General features: G+C 49.5%; 1 protein-coding gene across 1 annotated transcript in view; it reads left to right on the top strand.

Moving 5' to 3' along the window:
* ARMH3 (armadillo like helical domain containing 3) overlaps positions 1-18,888 on the top strand; it is a 160,489-nt gene that overhangs the window by 43,249 nt on the left and 98,352 nt on the right. The window contains 3 exon segments of the mRNA XM_008179796.4: positions 426-495; positions 1,751-1,811; positions 10,422-10,510. Of these exon segments, the coding sequence (XP_008178018.2) occupies positions 426-495; positions 1,751-1,811; positions 10,422-10,510 (220 nt within the window).

Here is an 18,888-nt window from a genome sequence, read left to right as displayed (position 1 = left end):
AGACTCAAGCCCTCTGTTTTTAAAGCAAGCGTAGCCCCAAGCTGTTAACCCTTCTTTCTCAGCAGCAAGCATGGAACGGGCATCGTCTTTTAGAGCCGATGGAGGAGCTAGTCACTGAGAGTGCGAAAAACAAACTTCTGGGTCGGGGGAACATAAGGGAGAGCACTGTGCCCTGGTGCGACAGTGCCCTCCAGTTACACAGCTCAGAATCAAAGTAACCAAAGCGCCAGCTGCTGTCTCCCTGGTAAGCGGGGACCCTCTGTGCCCTGGTGCGACAGCCATAGAGCCAAGGTGGCAGAAATGGAAGAGCCCAAAACTACAGGCGAGCCTGTGGCAGTGGTTTTATTTGTATGGAAAGCAGGCGATAATGCGCTGGGTGCCATGCAGGCATCTGCTGACTTCCTTTCTTCTTTGTGTGTTTGAAGCCCATGAGACACAGGAAGAAAGCCGCAGACAAGAACCTGCCCTGCCGCCCCCTGGTGTGTGCAGTCCTAGGTGAGTATTGCTGGGGTGGGATCTTCCAGAATCGACCCATCTCCTGTGACGAGGTGGAAATCAGCTTCGTTTGGGGGAGTTTCCTGGCTACCTATTACCTGTGCGAGGAATTTCAGTTCTCAGCAGGGTGCATTTCATCCCACCCCCTCACTTTCCTCTAGTGAGATTAGGTAGGAGGATCGGTGCCATGTAACGTGCTGCGGGAGGGATAGCTCAGGGGTTTGAGCATTGGCCTGATAAACCCAGGGTTGTGAGTTCAATCCTTGAGGGGGCCATTTAGGGATCTGGGGCAAAAATCTGTCTGGGGATTGGTCCTGCTTTGAGCAGGGGGTTGGACTAGATATCTCCTGAGGTCCCTTCCAACCCTGATAGTCTATGATTCTATGATCTTGTAGATCTGTGGAAAGCCACATTCACTGTCAGGTTTTCCAAAAGACATTGGACACCTTGCTTCCATTGCTGAACGAATGTCAATAATGGCATGTTCGTTGGCTAGTCCATTGAAACGTTGAGGTGGGGGAGGTGATGCCTGGGAACCAGCAGTCTCTGGGTGATTGAGCTGAGAAAAAGCGGATGGGAAAGAAACAGATGTTTGGTGGTGGAAGTGAGTGCTGGGCACCTGCCCTGCCTGGAACAGACAAACGGGGTGAATGTGACTAGCTGGAGGGCTGGTTTGCCTGTCTCTCTTGCTGTTCTAGCACTGAGGCCACTTAAATGTACCCCTTGTGAAACTGACCAAGATTAAAACTGAGTAGTATGTAGAAGACTTCAGTCATTCTTGAGGCAAGACTGGATTTACTTTGCTTCAGAGCCGATTCTGTAGATATATGGATGTCCTCTACGTTATCGTCTCAGAAAACAAAGCTGTAAAACATATCTGGCCTCTGGTGACAACAGTGTTCTAAAACCTATTTCCTACTGGTGCCAAGGTTTGAGCGCAATTCTATGCATCAAAATTAGTGATGTGTTTTTTATTTAAACGGGGGGGGGGGGGGGAGTGCGTGGAGGAAACCTGTCTCGGAGCCCATCGCATTCAAATGCCAGGCAGCTCTCAGTAGCTTTGTCCTGGGCTTCCAGAAGAGATGCCTAATTCAGACACAGCTCTTAGTAAATTCTCTCTCTTGCTTCTAACCAGGATTGCTGTCTGGGGGCATAGTGGGGGCTTGGGTAGTTGGATATGCTGCTTGTTGTCTGCCAGTTGTTTACTGTAGCTAGTTTTACATTTACTTTGTCGTTTTCCTCCCTGGTCTCCTAGATCTGATGGTGGAGTTCATCGTAACACACATGATGAAAGAGTTTCCTATGGATCTGTATGTGTAAGTGACTGGGGGCTGGCTGGCTGGGAATTTATCCTCTGGAATGAGGGGTGGGGGGCAGGCAGGGAAATTACATCATGCATGTCAGGCCAAAATAACGTTTTTCGGGCAGGTAGGGCTTTCCAGAAGCTCCTAGGTCTGAGCATATATTGTTGAGATGTTCAGTGTCAAAGAACTGAATTTCCCCCATCAGACAGCTGTCCTAATCTGTCCTAATCTGCCTGATCAACTACAAAGAGCTGCACAGTGGGTAAAATTGTCACAAAACATTGCGCCAACCACCAAAGCCAAATCCGGAGCTGGAGACAAAAAGCCAATTTCGAAACACCAAGGACAGCTAAAACAGGGACGTGAAGCCAGTCCGGCAATCGGGAGTCAATTGCAAACATTGCTGAAGCGTCCTCTGGTGCAATGAGGGTGAAATTCACCACTGCGCAGAGGGGACCAATACATAGTCTGTGCCCCACTCTTATTTCACCTGGCCAAAGGTCCACGGCTGAAGTGGGTCGTAAATGGTCCATTGGCCTTCTGTCGCGTCTATGCGCAGTGGTGAATTTCACCCAGGCTGAGCCAGCCCCGTAAACCGCAGAATAAAGGCAAATCTGGTGCTCTTACCTAGAATAACTCTTAGTCACACATTTACTTAGCCCCAAACAATCCCGCCACTACAGAAAGCAACCAGCTCCTTGAGAAATCATTCTGAATTAGTTGTTGAGAGATGGGGTGGGGGAGAAGCTCGAGTCAAGGTAAAAGCACTTTTTAAAAAGACATGAATAAAGATAGCAAACAGCAGCAACTACCAGTGGACGTCCATATCCATCGGTTCCAGCGTGTTTACACAGGCCCCTCATTAAATTCCCATCTGAGACCATCCTGCAGCAGACACAATTATTGCAGGTGAGAAGAATGTTACGAATGCACAAACCGTGCCGCGTCAGCTGGCAAGTACATTTAGAAGGTGACTGTGTGGGGCTATTATGGGGAAGGTACATTGATATTCTTAAGAATAATTCAGACTGCTTTGACCTAGGGGGTGAGTGTGGGTCCATAATCGGGGATGTGTTATAAATCTGCAGCACATGCTCTGTCAGCCTCCAAAATGCAGCTGACACAGGTCACAATCCTAATGCAGTGCCCTCTGGGACTAGGTAGGCCTGGCTCCAGGGGCATTGGGTGTTTGGCCAGGGACAGGATTAGGTACTCTTATCCACCCTCCCTGTGCTCCTTGTCTCATTTGGTTCCACCACTGAATGGGCCTTGCTGTTTGTAGCCTGTAGCTTCCAGTCCCAAGGTGTTCCCCGGAACACTGACCATCAGCTGCTGTTGATTTCAGAGGGGTAAGAGAAATGGTTTAGCTTTTATCAGGCTTCCCCTTGGCATTGCCTGCATAGCTGTACTCCAAGACTGATCCGGGCCCAGCAAACAGACTTTGGTGGAATGGTACTGTGCATAGATGTTGTACATCACCCCGTGCTGCTAGCATCGGTGCTAGCAACACTGTCCCAGAGGACACGCCGAACCTGGCTCGCTGCTTCCGTTTGGTTCCTTTTCCCTTTGTAAATAGAGTCCAACGTTAAGTACGTAGCAAATGCCATGTTCAGCTAACGTTTCGGGTTTACATGCTAACTAGGAATTTCAGCCCTTCCTACCGCATCTTAGTACTGCAGACGATCCTCTAACAGTGGCTGATGAAATGTGTATGGACCATGGGTCTGACATTTGTAGCCAGTTTTTAGTTTAAGCCCAGTTTTGAACAGCCTCCCTCTCCAGTTAGAAAACTTTTTCAGAAAGAGCTCCTTTCTGGGGTGTGTGTTTCTTTCTCTCTTTGTGCAAGAGACCTTTCCAGGAAATGGTGCTATTAATCAGACAAGGCGTCTTTAAGAGAGGAGAGTTTGAACAGCGGGATTTTTCCTCATTGAAGTTATTTGGAAAGCTAAAATCAACCTGATCTAGCAAGTTCAAATTGGTATTTTTTAAATTTTGTCCTTAATGAGATCTGGTGCCCAGGACAATTCTCCAGATGTTGGGTAGTTAATTCTGGAGTTAGTCACTATGAATATTTGAGCTTCCGGGAGCTCTGCAAAGTCTCTGTGGAGTTTAGAAAGCCTGCAGGGTTTGGAAACTGCTCCATCCAGAGAGCTGTGGTCTAGGACATTGCGAAGTCTGCAGGCAGAGCAGCAGAGTTCTTAAGCTCCATAGTCAATTAGTCTGCTATAGACACTTGGAAGGATCGCAGACATCCCTGTTGTAGTTCTTAAGCTCATTAAATAAGTATCTGATTGAAGGAGATGACGAATGCTGCAGCCATAGTCTGAATGTGTAAATTCCTTTAGCCCAGTAGTTGGGGTGGGGATTTCAGAAGGGGTTGGAATGGGGGCAGGGAAGGGGTGGGAAGAGGCGGGAAAGGGGCGGGGCTTCATGGAAGGGGTGGAGTGGGGGCGGGGCTGAGGGTGGCGGGGGGGGAGGTGTCAGTAATGCGACCCTCGGGTCAATGAACTAGTCCTCATGTGGCCCTCATGGTCATTTGAGTTTGAGATCCCTGCTCTAGAGACTAACTGGGTGGGGTTTGCACACTCTGGGAGCCAAAGAGCTCCTGCTCAAACACCCGGGGTTTCTATTCACAAACTTCTCCTCTGAATGCCTGCACACATCCCTTCCACTTCCGGTGTCTGTGCGCCCGGAAACCGACACTGGAGACCTTAGTCCTCTACGGGACCTGCTGGGGCATGCGCCCTTCGCACGCTTGTTCTGCCAGCCAAGGGTAGAAAGGGGCCAAGCTGCCCTGACCCCTCAGTTCCTTCTCACCGCCTGTGGAGTGTAGTCAACGCATATGTGATCTTCTCACATTCTTTCTCATTGTCCCTTTAGAAAACGGTCAGAGATTTGTAAGGTGAGGGGTAGTTTAGCTGGCGGTGTAGCTGTAGTTTAGATAGTAATACTCGTTTCCTAAAGAATCCTTGTTTTTAGCTTCCTTTCCTTCGAGTTTTTGGCTCTGTACTGGGGCATGCCAGTATCTCGTGGATTGAAGCGCCGTTCTGGCGCTAGCAAATCTGGCCAGTCAGCGAGCTTCACTCACAATGCTTAAAATGTTTGGGAGAAGGACACGTGAGGCATCAGTGCCCTATCTCTGGGGGGGTAAGACCAAGCAGGGCCGCCCAGAGGATTCAGGGGGCCTGGGGCAAAGTGGGGGAGCTGCGGTGCTTGTACTCACCCAGCGGCGGTCTGGGTCTTCGACGGCATTTTGGTGCGGGGAGCGGGGGCCTTCAGTCGCTCCGTGTCTTTGGCAGCACTGAAGGGCCCCCCGCCGCTGAAATGCCGTGGAAGACCTGGACGGCCACCGGGCCAGGGCTCGCAGGGTCCGGGGCCTGGGGCAAATTGCCCCACTTGCTTCCGACCCCGGGCGGCCCTGAGACCAAGACTACAGTTGAGGAAGTTTGATGTTGAGACACCCTGATGGAAGCAGCTTTGCACCTGCATTGGGAACCCCACCACATGATATGCAGGAATCTGGACTCGACTCAGAGCGAGCCGCCAGACTAGGGGCTGTCCTGGCGTTGAAGGGCGCCAAGGACACCATTCTTCTTCTTCAGTACAGCATAAAAACAGACGCCATCCAGCACTTTTGGCCTCTTCTAGCCAGAAGGAGCCTCTTCGAGGGTTAGGTCCCCTACAGACTTTCACCAGGAGGCTGGTACCAAGGCTAGAGCTAAATCCGCTCCTGCTAAGGTGCTCCCTGGTAGCACATTCTAGCAGTAGAGAGTCGTTGATTGTGGCACCTTATGCCAACTCCGTTACTGGGACCTTCAGTGGCATCAGCTTCCTCTGCGATGCACCCTGGTATATCGGTGCCAACGATCTCTGAGGTTTATGCAGCGGCCAGGGACCTTTTGTGCCTGTCCGTGCCGGACTCCACTGATGCAGGCCAAAGTCCAGGTACCAACTGTTCCTGCCATGCAAGCCCTGGTTGGGATCTTCGGCACCTACGCATTCAGCGCCGTCTGGAACTGAGCCTTTGTCTACACCATCAGGGTCTGGAAGCTCTGTTGTGCAGCAGACTAAACCTATGGTCCCTTCAGCAGGAAAGGCTCGGATGCTTCCTCTGGCACCGTCCACTGCTTGTTGGTCCAGGTGTTGGTCTCCAGCTACTCCATCTGGTACTGTGCTGCCTTGGCATTCGAATGCTGACTCTTCCTCAGAGCCTTACATATTGAGATCTCATTAGAGGTCTTGAGCGTCTCCTCGTTCCTCTTCATGCAAGTCAAGGCCCAAGTATTGTGGCTCTGACAGAAGCAAGTGCAGAGGTAGGATGCCGTGAGGTTCGTCCTTGGTACCATGTCATGTACAGCAGTGGCCTTTCTGGAATCCATGGGGAGTTCCTCCAGACTCAAGGTCATCTTCTCCTAGACGCGGCTCTACTAGGTCCCCAGGAAGGTGCTGTGCTCCATCTGGTACTGGTCTCGGTACTGACACCCAGTAACCAGCAACTGAGGGATCTTATCCCTCTGGGTTCTGACCCACCTGCTATGGCTGTTCAGCAAACAGTGGCGCAGACCGACACTTTAGTGCCTCTGCTCAACCCTTCCCCATCGTCACCACATGACCCTACTGTTCTGGAACAGTCTTTCCCAGGTCTGGTACATTTTATAATCGTCTGGGAATTTCTGGAAAGGATAGCCACCTCCCGGGTAGTCAGAGTGAATTGGTGCAGGATAATCCACACAGATTGGTGGATATTCAGCCTATTAGAGCCCACCAAAATTCTTTGGCAAACTCCCTCTTCTCTGACACCCACTGCCAAGAGAACAAAGGAGAGGCCCCAAGTTCCATCTCAGGGGCATGAGTATTTTTATTCACATCCAGACCTTTGGTAGTGGCAGCTGTGAATGAGAAACCAAGGCCAGGACAAAAATGCAAAAGAAGCTGGACTTATTTGGGAGAATGGTTTATTTGTCTTCAGGACTGCAAACCATCCGACAGGCCCTCTTAGCCCATTAGGATTATTCCAGCTGGGACTCAGTGTTCCAATTTACAGACAAGCTGCCAGATGATGCTAAAGAGGAGTCCAGAGTGCTACTAAATGAAAGCCACCTGGTGTCAAGACCATCTTTACAGGCTGCATTGGACAAGACAGACTTGGCAGCGCAAGTGTTGACAACAGGAATCACTGTGCATTAGGTTTTTTGGCTGCAGTTATCGAGCATACCAACAGAAGTCCAGCAAACAATTGAGGACTTGCCATTTGAGGGCCTGAATCTGTTCTCGGGGGGGAAAACAGATGAAAATTTGCACTCTTAGAGATTCTGGGCAACCCTAAAATCTTTGGGCATTTATACTCCAGGCCCTAAGAGAAAGTTCTGCCCACAGATCTCAGAAGCAAGCTCAGAATCATTAGCAATTCTAATGGAGGACAGGTGAGGTCCCAGAGGCCTGGAGAAGGGCAAACATAGTACTTATCTTTTAAAAAGGGAAAGCGAGGACCCAGGGAATTATAAATCAGTCAACCTAACTTTGATACCTGGAAAAGTACTGGAACAAATTATTAAACAATCAATTTGTAAGCACCTAGAGGACAATAGGATTATAAAAAATAGGTAACGTGGGTTTGTCAAGACCAAATCCTGCGAAACCAACCTCATTTCCTCCTTTGGCAGCGTTCCTGGTCTAGTGGATACGAGGGAAGCAGTAGACGTGGTATTTCTTGATATATATATATTTTTTAATAAGGCTTTTGGTACAGTCCCACGTGACATTCTCATAAGCAAACTGGGGAAATGTGGTCTAAATGAAATGACTATACAGTGGATTGACAGAGCATACTCAGAGTGATTATCCAGGGTTCACACCTGGGAGGGCATATCTAGTGGGGGCCCGCAGGGGTCATTCATGGGTCTGGTACTAGTCAATATTTTCACTAGTGACTTGGATAATTGAGTGGAGAGTATGCTTCTAAAATGTGCGATGACACCAAACTGGGAGGTGTTGCTAGCACTTCGGAGGACAGGGTTAGAATTCAAAATGACCTTGACAAATCAGAGAATTGGTCTGAAATCAACAAGATGAAATTCAATAAAGACAAGTACAAAGTACTACGTTTAGGAAGGAAAAATCAAATGCACAACTACGTGGCTAGGTGGTAGCACTGCTGTAAAGGATCAGGGGTTACAGTGGAACACAAATTGAATGAGTCAACAATGTGATGCAGTTGCAAAAATGCTAATATTCTGGGGCGTATTCACAGGAGTCTCATGTAAGAAATGTGAGGTAAATAACTGCTCTACTCAGCACAGGTGAGGCCACAGTTGGGCTATTGTGTCCAGTTCTGGGCTCCACACGTTAGGAAAAATGTGGATAAATTGGAGAGAGACCAAAGGAGAGCAACAAAGGGGATAAAAGATTTAGAAAACCGGGCCTATGATGAACGGTTAAAAAAACTGGTCATGTTTAATCTTGAGAAATGAAGTCTGAGGGGGGACCTGATAAGTCTTTGAATATGATAACAGTTGCTATAAAGAGGACAGTGATCACCTGTTCTCCAAGTCCTCTGAACGTAGGCCAAGGAATGAGCTTCATCTGCAGCAAGGGAGATTTAGGTTGGCTATTAGGAAAAAATGGTCTATAAGGGTACTTAAACTCTGGAATAAACTTCCAAGGCTTTGCCAGAAGCTGGGAATGAGCGACAGGGGATGGATCACTTGATTCCCTGTTCTGTTCATTCCCTCTGGGGCACCTGGCATTGGCCGCTGTCGGAAGACAGGAGACTGGGCCATTCATATGTTCTTAAGGCAGGTTGTGGAATCCCCCTCTTTGGAGGTTTTTAAGAACAGGTTGGACAAACACCTGCTAGGCATGGTCTAGGTACATTTGGTCCTGCCTCAGTACAGGGGGCTGGACTTGGTGACCTCTTGAAGACCCTTCCAGCCCTACTAAAATTTGTTGTAGCAGATTTTCATTATTGGTTTATGGTCCTCCCCCCTTTGACTTGCCATCAGCCCTCGAGGTGGCACCCATATCTGGATGACTGGCTGCTTTGAGGTCGGTTTCAGGCAATATTGGATCTATGCACGAACTTCAGGGCATTTCCTCGTCCAACAGTCTCCTGTGCTGACGGGATGAAAGGACAACCTGTCACTTCAGGGGATGTCTTCCTGGGTCTCCTCTTGCATTCATCTGTGCTATGATAGTGCTAAAGTTTTTCTACCTCAGAGACTTTTAGCACACTTTACAAGAGCTCATGCTGCATCAGCTGCTTCCTTGGGTCACCTACCCATCAATGACTATTGCAGGGCTGCATCTGGGTCAGACATTCACTCCTCATTACGCTGTCCCCCAGGCCTGACGAGAGGATGCTAGATTTGGGAGAATGGGGTTGGACTCCTTGATGGGTAGACTCCAGTACCTTCCTGCATCTGGAATTACTTATGCCGTGTGCAGACACTGAGATAAAAATAGTTACATACCTGTTCAGTACTGTTGTGCTTCACGATACACTGCACATGTATTGTGCTGCTCAAATCCTGCATTTGGGCCGGGGGTTAGAGGAGATCACCCTTGCGGTCCCTTCTAACCCTGTGATTCTATGTCCGTTCCACAACCCACCCTCCTTCCACCCTGCATCAGAGTGGCAGCAAACTCTGGCTTCTAGTGTGATTCTGCCCCTTTATGCCCTTGGCTAGCAGCACAAGTGTGTGGAGGGTGCATGCACCGCCCTGACGGGTACCGCTATGGGGGAAAGTTCTCCGGCTTTGGTGGACGTGCACCTGAAGTGGAATGGATATGTGCAAAGCATCTTGAAGAAGAACGGTTACCAAACAGGAATGCAACTGTTTTCTTTCAAGATCCTGCAGACTTTGCCCAGTAAGCTTCACAGATGGACTCGTTCCTAAAAAGTCTGGAGGGGCTCAGGCACGCTGGTTGTGAGTTCAGTAGGAAGACTCAGATATGCCGTAGATCTGCCAAGTGCCATGCTCACTGCTTTGGAGCTGGCAGTGTCTGCAGGCGATGCCTCTGGCGCTTATTCAGCACGGGCAGTGAGCTCAGTGCTGTCTCCTGGACGCCCCCTGAGTTTTGCTTGGGGACCTTGCAGGGACCTGTGTGTGCTTGTGATGCTGTCGTGTGTGTGTGTGTGTGTGGAGCTGATACGGTCTGTTGCACCTGTAACTGCTCCCAGATTCCAGGAACTTGCCAGCTCACTGAACTCTGGCAAAGCCTGTCAGTTGTGCGAGCCTCGTGGCTCTTACAGGCGCCTCACGCCAGGGCAGTGACTCTCCCTGTGAGGAAGACTGTCCAAATTTGAGAAACCAGCCACCCAAGAGTGCCCCGGGCACTGTTCTGTAAGTGTTTCTGTAGCACATTCAGTCACCGGGAGCTTGAACGCTGCCCTACAAGAGGCTCTCTCCAGGTGGTCCTGCTTCCCTCAGGGCAGCGGGCCTGAGAGAGTGAGTCGAGCCCTCCTAGCTAGGAGCTTGGTTCAGCTTGCCCCAAGAGACGCACCCTGCCATCCGCTGGCTCGTCCCTTCCTGGAAGGCGAAAGGTCTGCTGCGTAAGGGTTTAAAATGGCCACGGCCGTGTCTCGTGGTGAGTGATAATCTTGCTGTCCTCTCTCTGTTCCAGGCGGTGCATTCAGATCGTGCACAAGCTGCTGTGCTACCAGAAGAAATGCAGAGTGAGGCTTCATTATACCTGGCGGGAGCTCTGGTCAGGTACCTGGGACCCTTTGCGTTCACCTCTTTGTGCATGCTGCAGGAGCTGGGCCCCCTCGCTCCGAGCGCTCTTTCCTTGGGAACTTTTCAAACCCCAGCTTGTGTCAAAACTGCTCTGTTTCCTTTTAAAAATCACTGCCTGGTAATTAGATCCCCTTCAAAAATCCTCCTCCTCCTCCTCCTCCTTCTCTGTATCTGTCTTAGATTCTTCTTGGAGCCTTAGAATAGTAGCTAATCTGCCTTCTTGTCTGGCCTGGATTGCCATGGTATCCAAGTGCCTCATGGTTTTTATATGTCATATCAGTCCTTGGAGCCCCACTTACCTGCTGGGAGCAGCATTCCTAACAGAGGCTGTTTCTCCCTCCGACGGCGGGGAGTAGCGGGGGGATGCGGTGCGGGAGAAACTGGGTTTGTCGCAGCAGGTGGGCTATGGAGCGGCTTGTGTGAGGCGCTGCGCAATCGCTTGCCCACAAATATCAATGGGAAGGAGGAGATGCATCTAAACTCTGGCCCTTGTGCTGTCCGCTGCGGGGGCACTTTGTGCCACGCCCCCCGCCGCGCAAGAAAAGGCCTTTTAGAGGCCTGCTTTTGTGTTCCAGTAAAGGGAGTCAGTTCACATGAACGTGGGCACAGCACTGTGTGCTTTTATTGGGCGGTGCAATCTTTGTATTCACTGCGGGCGATGGACCAAGTGCCCTAACAGGCCTTGTCCTTGGCTAATTTCCAAGCTTCTCTTCCAGTCCTACACGCAGCTGAGCTAGGAGGGTGCAATTACTCCCCTCGCCTTTGTGGGTGAAAAAGGAGGTTTCTGCACATTGAAGGAGACCTGATCCCCTGTGTCCTGCTCTGGGAGTTGTGGTTCAGGTCTGGGATTGGTGGCTTGGCTGGATTCATGCAGCTCTCGCCAGGAACTTGGCTAGAGGATGGCTGTTGAAAAGATGTGCTGAGGGGTTTCTGAAGTGGTTCTCAATTCGCAGTCAAGTACTTTCCTTCGGTCGCTGTGCCCAGCTGGGTGCAGGGACATGGAAATGCACTAACAATCAGACTCCTTTTCAGTGATTTCATTTGGCCTTTTGTGACGTGACCCAGCCTGCCTTTCTCGGTTTATTCCTGTAGGGGGCGAAGTGGGTGCCCTTAATTAATTAGTGAGTTCTTTCCAGTTGCTTTCTTCAGAACCGAGCCCCCAGAGGACTGGTTGTGTGGCAGTGAAATCAATGCCAGTAGAAACGGTACCAGGCAGTGACTGTGCTGTAATTGCAGGATGGAACGCACACCTCCCTGTTAGCTCAGTTCTGCCTGGCCATGGCAGGCTGTTCCCTACAGCACGTTGATCAGGGCTTTACCGCGTCTGCTTCTGCAAGTGCCGAGCGATAACCTTTGCACCACATCCCTTAAGAGACTAGTCCATAGTTTAATGATCTCACTGTGAGGAATCATCATAAACCTAAACTTTCCTTTCTAAAAATTTCATCCCCTTCCCACTTCACTCTGAGACTCAGGGCATGTCTTCACTGCAAAGTTGAGGTGACTTAAGTTGCGCTAACGTACAGCCACCGCAGTAATTAAATCAGTTGTGTGTGTCCACACTAGTGTCTTCTGTCGGCGGTGCATGTCCTCGCCAGGAGCTCTTGCACCGACTGTCAGCGTGGGGCGCAGACAGCCGCAGCCCTGCCAGGTGGAACAGTCAGCGCTGTGTCTACATGACGCTGCGTCGACCTAAGTACACCGACCTACGCACCACGCCTGGCGCGGGGGCAGAGTTAAGTCGGTGTAGTGGGTGACTTACGTTGGTGGGAGCAACGTTGTGGCGTAGACCGCAACCTAACTGGGGGGTAGACCAGGCCTTCATATCCAGGGCCAGTTTTGTTAGTGCCCACTAATGAGGTGCTGTTGATACAAGGCTCAGGAAAGTGAAGTGCTGCTTGCGCTCTGAAAGGAAAGCCGGGCAGAGTAAAACGCTCGGGATTGGTCGAGTGTGGGTGTGCTGACGTACCCTGCACACTTGAAGAGCTCAGTGTTTGGGTGAGATTCTGGATGCTCAGTGAGCTCCTCTTAGGAAGAAACGTATTGCAGTGAGGATTGTGCTGTCGTTTTTCCTGCAGGGGAATGCCACTCATCAGCAGCTGCTTCGCTAATTCACACAAGCCCGGGGAGACTGGAATTAAGACACCGCACCTGTAACAGGTGTGAGTTTCCTGAACGATGTCTAGGGCAGGCTGATTTCCGAAAAGCTGGCTCTCCCTGGGGACCCATTGGGTGGTTCAAGTGATATTGCTTCACCAGGGAGCTGTTTGATTTCCCATGATGCTCCTGCCCCGGCACGAGTGGACGGGGATGTTTTGTCCGTGGTCTGTTGGCCAGCTGATGCCCTATCAGGATACAGAAATCTCTGTACCCTGCTCTGTCCTTTCTGAGCCCCCGGCTGGCATGCTCCCTATCTGCTTCCTGTGCCAAACCACAGAAACGGTTCCTCTCGCTGTAGTGCCACCAGGGCTCTGCAGAGGGGAGCTCCAGGTCTGCAAACCTTCAGAACTGTGGCGCTCCAGAGCGACTTCGGCCTGAAGCTCCAGAGATGCCTAACAGAGAGCCCTAGAGGCCTGCCTCAGTCCCTTCCTAATGCAGGAGCTGCGCAGACTGAGGCCAGGGCTCTGTGGTGAGCCCTGTGGCGTAGCGATAGTGAGACCCGGGCAGAGATACGGGCTGGCAGACAAATGGGAAGACTTGTGAGGAGTGACTGACGGGCGGGGAGGGAGTTGTGCATGGCATATCGGAGGAGGAAGGCTGCTCCAGGCATAGAACTGAGTGGGAGAAGGAGACAAAGCGTTGTGCGGAGAGGAGGCAGCAGAGTGTAGGGTGTAGAGGAATTGAGATGAGAATTGTAGGCGACGACGGCAGAGTTGTGCAGAGCCATCTCTTCCCTTCCGGAGTCTAGTGTTGGCGGGTCAGACAGCGAGTGTCCCCTGCAATGGCGAGAAGCTCTTCCTCTGGGCACGGGAGGCCAGCAGCTGCGGCGCCTCTGAAAACTGTTGCAGTCTCCTGCTGGGACTTGAGCTCCGGGCGAGAGCTTCAGTGAGACGCGGAGGAGTCAGGTCGCCGTGAAAGGAAACACAGCCACAAATACAACCCACCCTGTTGTGCTGATGCTGCTGTCAATCAGCGTGTGGACGTCCTGTTGGACACCCTGCTCCTGGGTACATATTGGTGCTTACATACTGTCACACAGGTGGCTTTCCCTTTTCATGCTCATGAGAGTTTGCAGGAGAACGGTCTCTGGTCCAGCCCTTAGCTGCCTATCGGATTTATTCTTTTACCCCCGCCCGTTGTATTTCGAAATAAATCCATAGCACAGGGGGTGCTCCGTAGGTATTAATACATCGTGGCCGGGAGCATGCTATCCGTCCCCACCTAGGTGGGCTCAGATGCCCACACCGATTGGCTGGCTGGTGAAGAATGAGGGAAGGGTCCAAGTGTCTTACCATGAGCAGCGTGGGTGTGAAGCTGTCTGGGGAGCTGACCCCTTTGACGTTTTCTTGCCTTTAAAAATATTTCTAGTTGCATTTTGTAATGATCAGCCAAGTCCTGAACGGAGCGGCTCCTTCTGTGTCCACCAGAATCCTCTGCTCCGAGTATCCAGCTTATATCCAAGACCGCGAACAAAAGAAACAGGATAGCATAGGTGTCATGGTGACAGGGGCGCTGCGCGTCCCTCCCGAGTGCTGCCGTCTTCACCCTCCTCCAACCACGTGGTCCCGGCACTCTCCAGCTGGCTCTCTGGGCTTGCAGCCCCGTTTCCCAGCTGTGCTAACACGACAGGCCCACCGCCCTTTACCTGTGGCACCCAGACTCGAGCAGCTGATTAAAGTGACTCAGAAACCGCTTCTTTGAAGCAAAGTATTTATTCACCCAAAGGCCCACAGCCAGCAGAGCAAAGAGATAAAACAGGGAAAGGCCTGTACGCCTGGGTCCTGCCAAAACGGTATCCTTTCCCTTGGGTCAGTTCCACTCCGCCTAGACCCCTCCTCCTGGCCTGGGAGAGACAGACAGCCCCGGTCGTGTTCTCCCAGCGTCCCTGCCACAGCCTCACTCCAGCCACTGCTGCCCCCTTCCCCCCTCCTCCCTAGGCTGGGGTCTTTCGTGGTTTGGTGCCCCTTGGATCCTAGGCCTCGGAAAACCGAACCCGCTAACCTGGTTGGTTTCCCAATTAACAGCTCCCCCCTTGTTCCCCGAAGGACCCTGGGTCTTCCCTCTGGAGGTACCTTAGCTCTGTCATTGTTTCGTTTCCTGTTTTTCTCCCCAGCAGCCTCCCCTGATTTAGCTCCATGCAGTCAGCAAGGATAATATCAAACAAGGTGAGGTGCAGGTGATACTCATAAATACAGATCGCTCCCTCGTTCTCCACAATCGGTTTTGAACCCTGCTTTCTCGTTTGAGCACAGAGGTCTCTCTTGAAGCAGCATACAGCTTTCTGATTTCTGTCTTTCCCACTGTTGGCTGTGTGCATAATGATCTGTTGTAATACATAATGACCACCTACCCTCGTGGGCTTAAGCTGTAGAGCTGTGCATTGCTGTTGCACGTTGCGTGGGGGAGTCAGTGGTTTGTGTTGCTTTGTCAGGAATTTAAGTGAAACCGTTGTTGTGGAGCTTCTGTTGCCACAGCCAGTTAATCACCAGCTTTGCCCAAAAAAGGAAAGGCCAAGCCGCTGAGTGTGGTAATCGCCTCATTGCCGTGTTTGCTGTTCTATTGCTATTGCTTTTGCTCAGAAGAATTGGTGTGTTACCTCCTGAGACCATGGACGCTGCCCCCTTGTGTGTATCATTCCAATACAATTTGTAATTACATGATCAACATAAACAAACTAGGGCAATGCAACCTAGATGGAGCTACTATAAGGTGGGTGCAAAACTGGGTGGAAAACCATTCCCAGAGAGTAATCATCAGTGGTTCACAGTCATGCTGGAGGGGCATAAAGAGTGGGGTCCTGCAGGGATCCGTTCTGGGTCCGGTTCTGTTCAATATCTTCATAGATGATTTAGATAATGGCATACAGAATGCACATATAAAGTTTGCGGCTGATACTAAGCTGGGAGGGGTTGCAAGTGCTTTGGAGGACAGGATTAAAATTAAAAATGATCTGGACAAACTGGAGAAATGGTCTGAAATAAATAGGATGAAATTCAATAAGGACAAATGCAAAGTGCTCCACTTAGGAAGGAAGAATCAGTTGCACACATACAGAATGGGAAACGACTGCCTAGGAAGGAGTCCTGTGGGAAGGGATCTGGGGGTCACAGTGAATCGCAAGCTAAATATGAGTCAACAGGGTAACACTGTTGCAAAAAAAGCAAACATCATTCTGGGCTGTATTAGCAGGAGTATTGTAAGCAAGACACGAGAAGTAATTCTTCCGCTCTACCCCGCGCTGATTAGGCCTCAACTGGAGTATTGTGTCCAGTTCTGGGTGCCACATTTCGGAAGAGATGTAGACAAATTGGAGAAAGTCCAGAGAAGAGCAACAAACATGATTAAAGATCTAGGAAACGTGACCTATGAGGGAAGATTGAAAAAATTGTGTTTTGTTTAGTCTGGAGAAGAGAAGAATGAGAGGGGACAGAACAGTTTTCAAGTACATAAAAGGTTGTTACAAGAGGAGGGAGAAGAATTGTTCTTCTTAACCTCTGAGGACAGGGCGAGAAGCAATAGTCTTAAATTGCAGCAAGGGAGGTTTAGGGTTGGACATTAGGAAAAATTTTGTACCTGTCAGGGTGGTTAAGCGCTGGGATAAATTGCCCAGGGAGGTTGTGGAATCTCCATCACTGGAGATTTTTAAGAGCAGGTCAGACAAACACCTGTCAGGGATGGGCTAGATAATACTTAGTCCTGCCTTGAGTACAGGGGCTGGACTAGACGACCTCTCGAGGTCCTTTCCTGTTCTATGACTCTATGATCACATCCTATTTCTCCTACGCACAATACGCAACGTGCTCTACAACCATGTAGTATGTTTCTGGTATATTTGATGGTCACTGTCTCTCTTTGGTGGACACAATAGCTGAGGTTGCTACATGTGTATGTTGTAGGTTCTAGAAAAAATGGTATGATGCGTAGTATTGGAAAGAGCAAATGTATTCATGTAATGAACGACTTTGTAGTGTGCGCACACAAGGGGGCAGAGTTAAGGGTGCTTTGGTATTTTCTGACTATTGTGTGTTCACATTCTCTTAATATAGTTGTGTAGTAGAACTGTTCTGAACCTTTTAAAGTTAGCAAGTTATTGGCTTTCTGTTTGAGACCAAGGTTGGACCGTGGTCACTCTGGAAGCTTCTTCCGTTCTCTAAGGAAAAACCTTATTTGCTTCTGCAAGAGTTTATGTACCATCGTAGGTGACTCAGCTGGAAATCTGTCTTGGGTCATAAGCTATGATGAATGTGATGGCATCCACCTATTCCTTGGCAGACATTTTGACCACTTTTCAAAACAGCTGCACTGTTTGGCACGTCTGGTAATCAGTACTTGTGAAGGACTTGCGGTTATTGAAGGTCGAGATCGAGGTGAATTGACAGAGCTGCCGGAGGAATTCTGATCAGATCCATCCAGTTCCCTGCTGTGATGAATATTAAATTCTGCTCCCAGCTCTGTGAAAATAAGATAAGATGTTGACTTAGCTGGTCATGAGGGAGGGGTCTGTGCATGTGAATTTCATTGAACACTTTTCTAATTAGTTAATGTTTGTACAGCACTTTGGAGATGGAAATCGCTGTAGATGTGCTGGTTGATATTGTTTCGCATGTATAAGCTATTCTGAAAGAGTTGTGACTCATTTAAGCCTTTATATAAAAGACCTCATTCCTTCAACTCCTCCCACCTCAAAATTAGTGATGCTTGAGCAATTCCCCCAGAACTTGTAGATACGGATAACTTCTTCAGAGCTGCTATGGTTTGCTTTAAAGGAAAACCACATTTATAGGAATAGGCGAGAGATTCTAATGTCTACACATAATAGCAAGAATAAGTCGCTTTATAAGAAATCTTAAATATAATAAAAATGATGAAACTGCTATTTAACAGGGCAATTGATTGCAAAGTCGGATTAAAAATCATCTTTGCATTAGAAAGCATTGACTCAGTTTCTCCATTATTGTAAGGTAAGCGCTGTAAGTTCTTAGTTTATCTTGCTTAGTTCAAACAGTTGCTGAACCCACTGTTAAAGCGAAAACACTTGAAATGCACAGCACCTTCTACAATGCCAGGATTTTTATACTAATAGCGAAGCAGATTCTTTCTATGCTACTAAAAAGACCTCGTTTCTATTCCTTATGCCGACTTGCTCTGTGACCGTGGGCATGTCACTTAAGCTTTCTTGTCCTCAGTTTTCCTATCTGTAAAATGAGGATAATTCCCGCTTTTGGCAAGGGCTTTGGGTTCCCTGGATAAGTGCTCTAGAAGTGCAAAGTTTGCTGGTGGAAAGTATTAAAATGGCAGCCCTACTAACTGAGCAGAGACGAGGAAACAGTGAAAGGTATTTTAAAACTGGCTTTCGATACATGTAATACACAATCTCACTGGATCAGTACATCGTTCAGGTTGCATTATTAATCACGGGAGTTTGGGGCTCGGGTATTGACCACCAAGAGCATTTGTCACTGATGTCATTTCTTGTACTCCAGTAATGGATCAAGACCGATTCAGTTCATTGATTCGTGTTGCTGGGCAGTTTTTGAACCAGTTCTTTCCAGACTGTCACGGGCTGCAGTAGCTGTCTAGCCTGGGAAGCACAAGGGGGGAGAGTGGAGTAACAAGTGTCTCAGTGAATCGGCTAGGCGAGGTGGGAGATACCATGCATGTAGCTGCCAGCAGGAGCATGACTGAAGAGCCGATTGGTCAAATGGTGAACGGCTTGGAAAGAGGTTTTAGTAAAAGAAAGTAAAGGCCTAAAATTTAACCTCCCTTCAAGCTGATCAAACTTTATTGTGACCAATGTTCTCTGGCTTTTGAGTGTCCACGTACTCATTCAGAAATACACGCAGGGCTGGAGGCCCGGCAGAACCGGGCTGTGAGCACCACTTGCTGGCTCCGGAGGAGCAGAGAGTTATGTATCGCTCGGCATAGCTGTCCCATTCCAGCTGACCCAGTGATGATGGTGGCTGCACCAGTGTCTGTGCCAGGAGGATACAGAGGCAGGGAAGGAAATGCTTCCAAGCTTTAGAGATTGCTGCAAACGGGAAGAAGAGGCCTGTTGAACATTTCCTTCCAGTGGAAATAGTAAATGATCTCTTGGTCAGCCTGGCTTTTTGTAGTGCAGCGACGGATGGGCACGAGGAACGAGAGCTTGTGCATTTGGGTGAAATTAAACCCATGACTGATACAGGGGGAAAGTC

The sequence above is a fragment of the Chrysemys picta genome, chromosome 7, assembly GCF_011386835.1.
Source record: "Chrysemys picta bellii isolate R12L10 chromosome 7, ASM1138683v2, whole genome shotgun sequence".
NCBI classification, from domain to species: Eukaryota; Metazoa; Chordata; order Testudines; family Emydidae; genus Chrysemys; species Chrysemys picta.
This window is presented reverse-complemented; position numbering and strand designations above follow the sequence as displayed.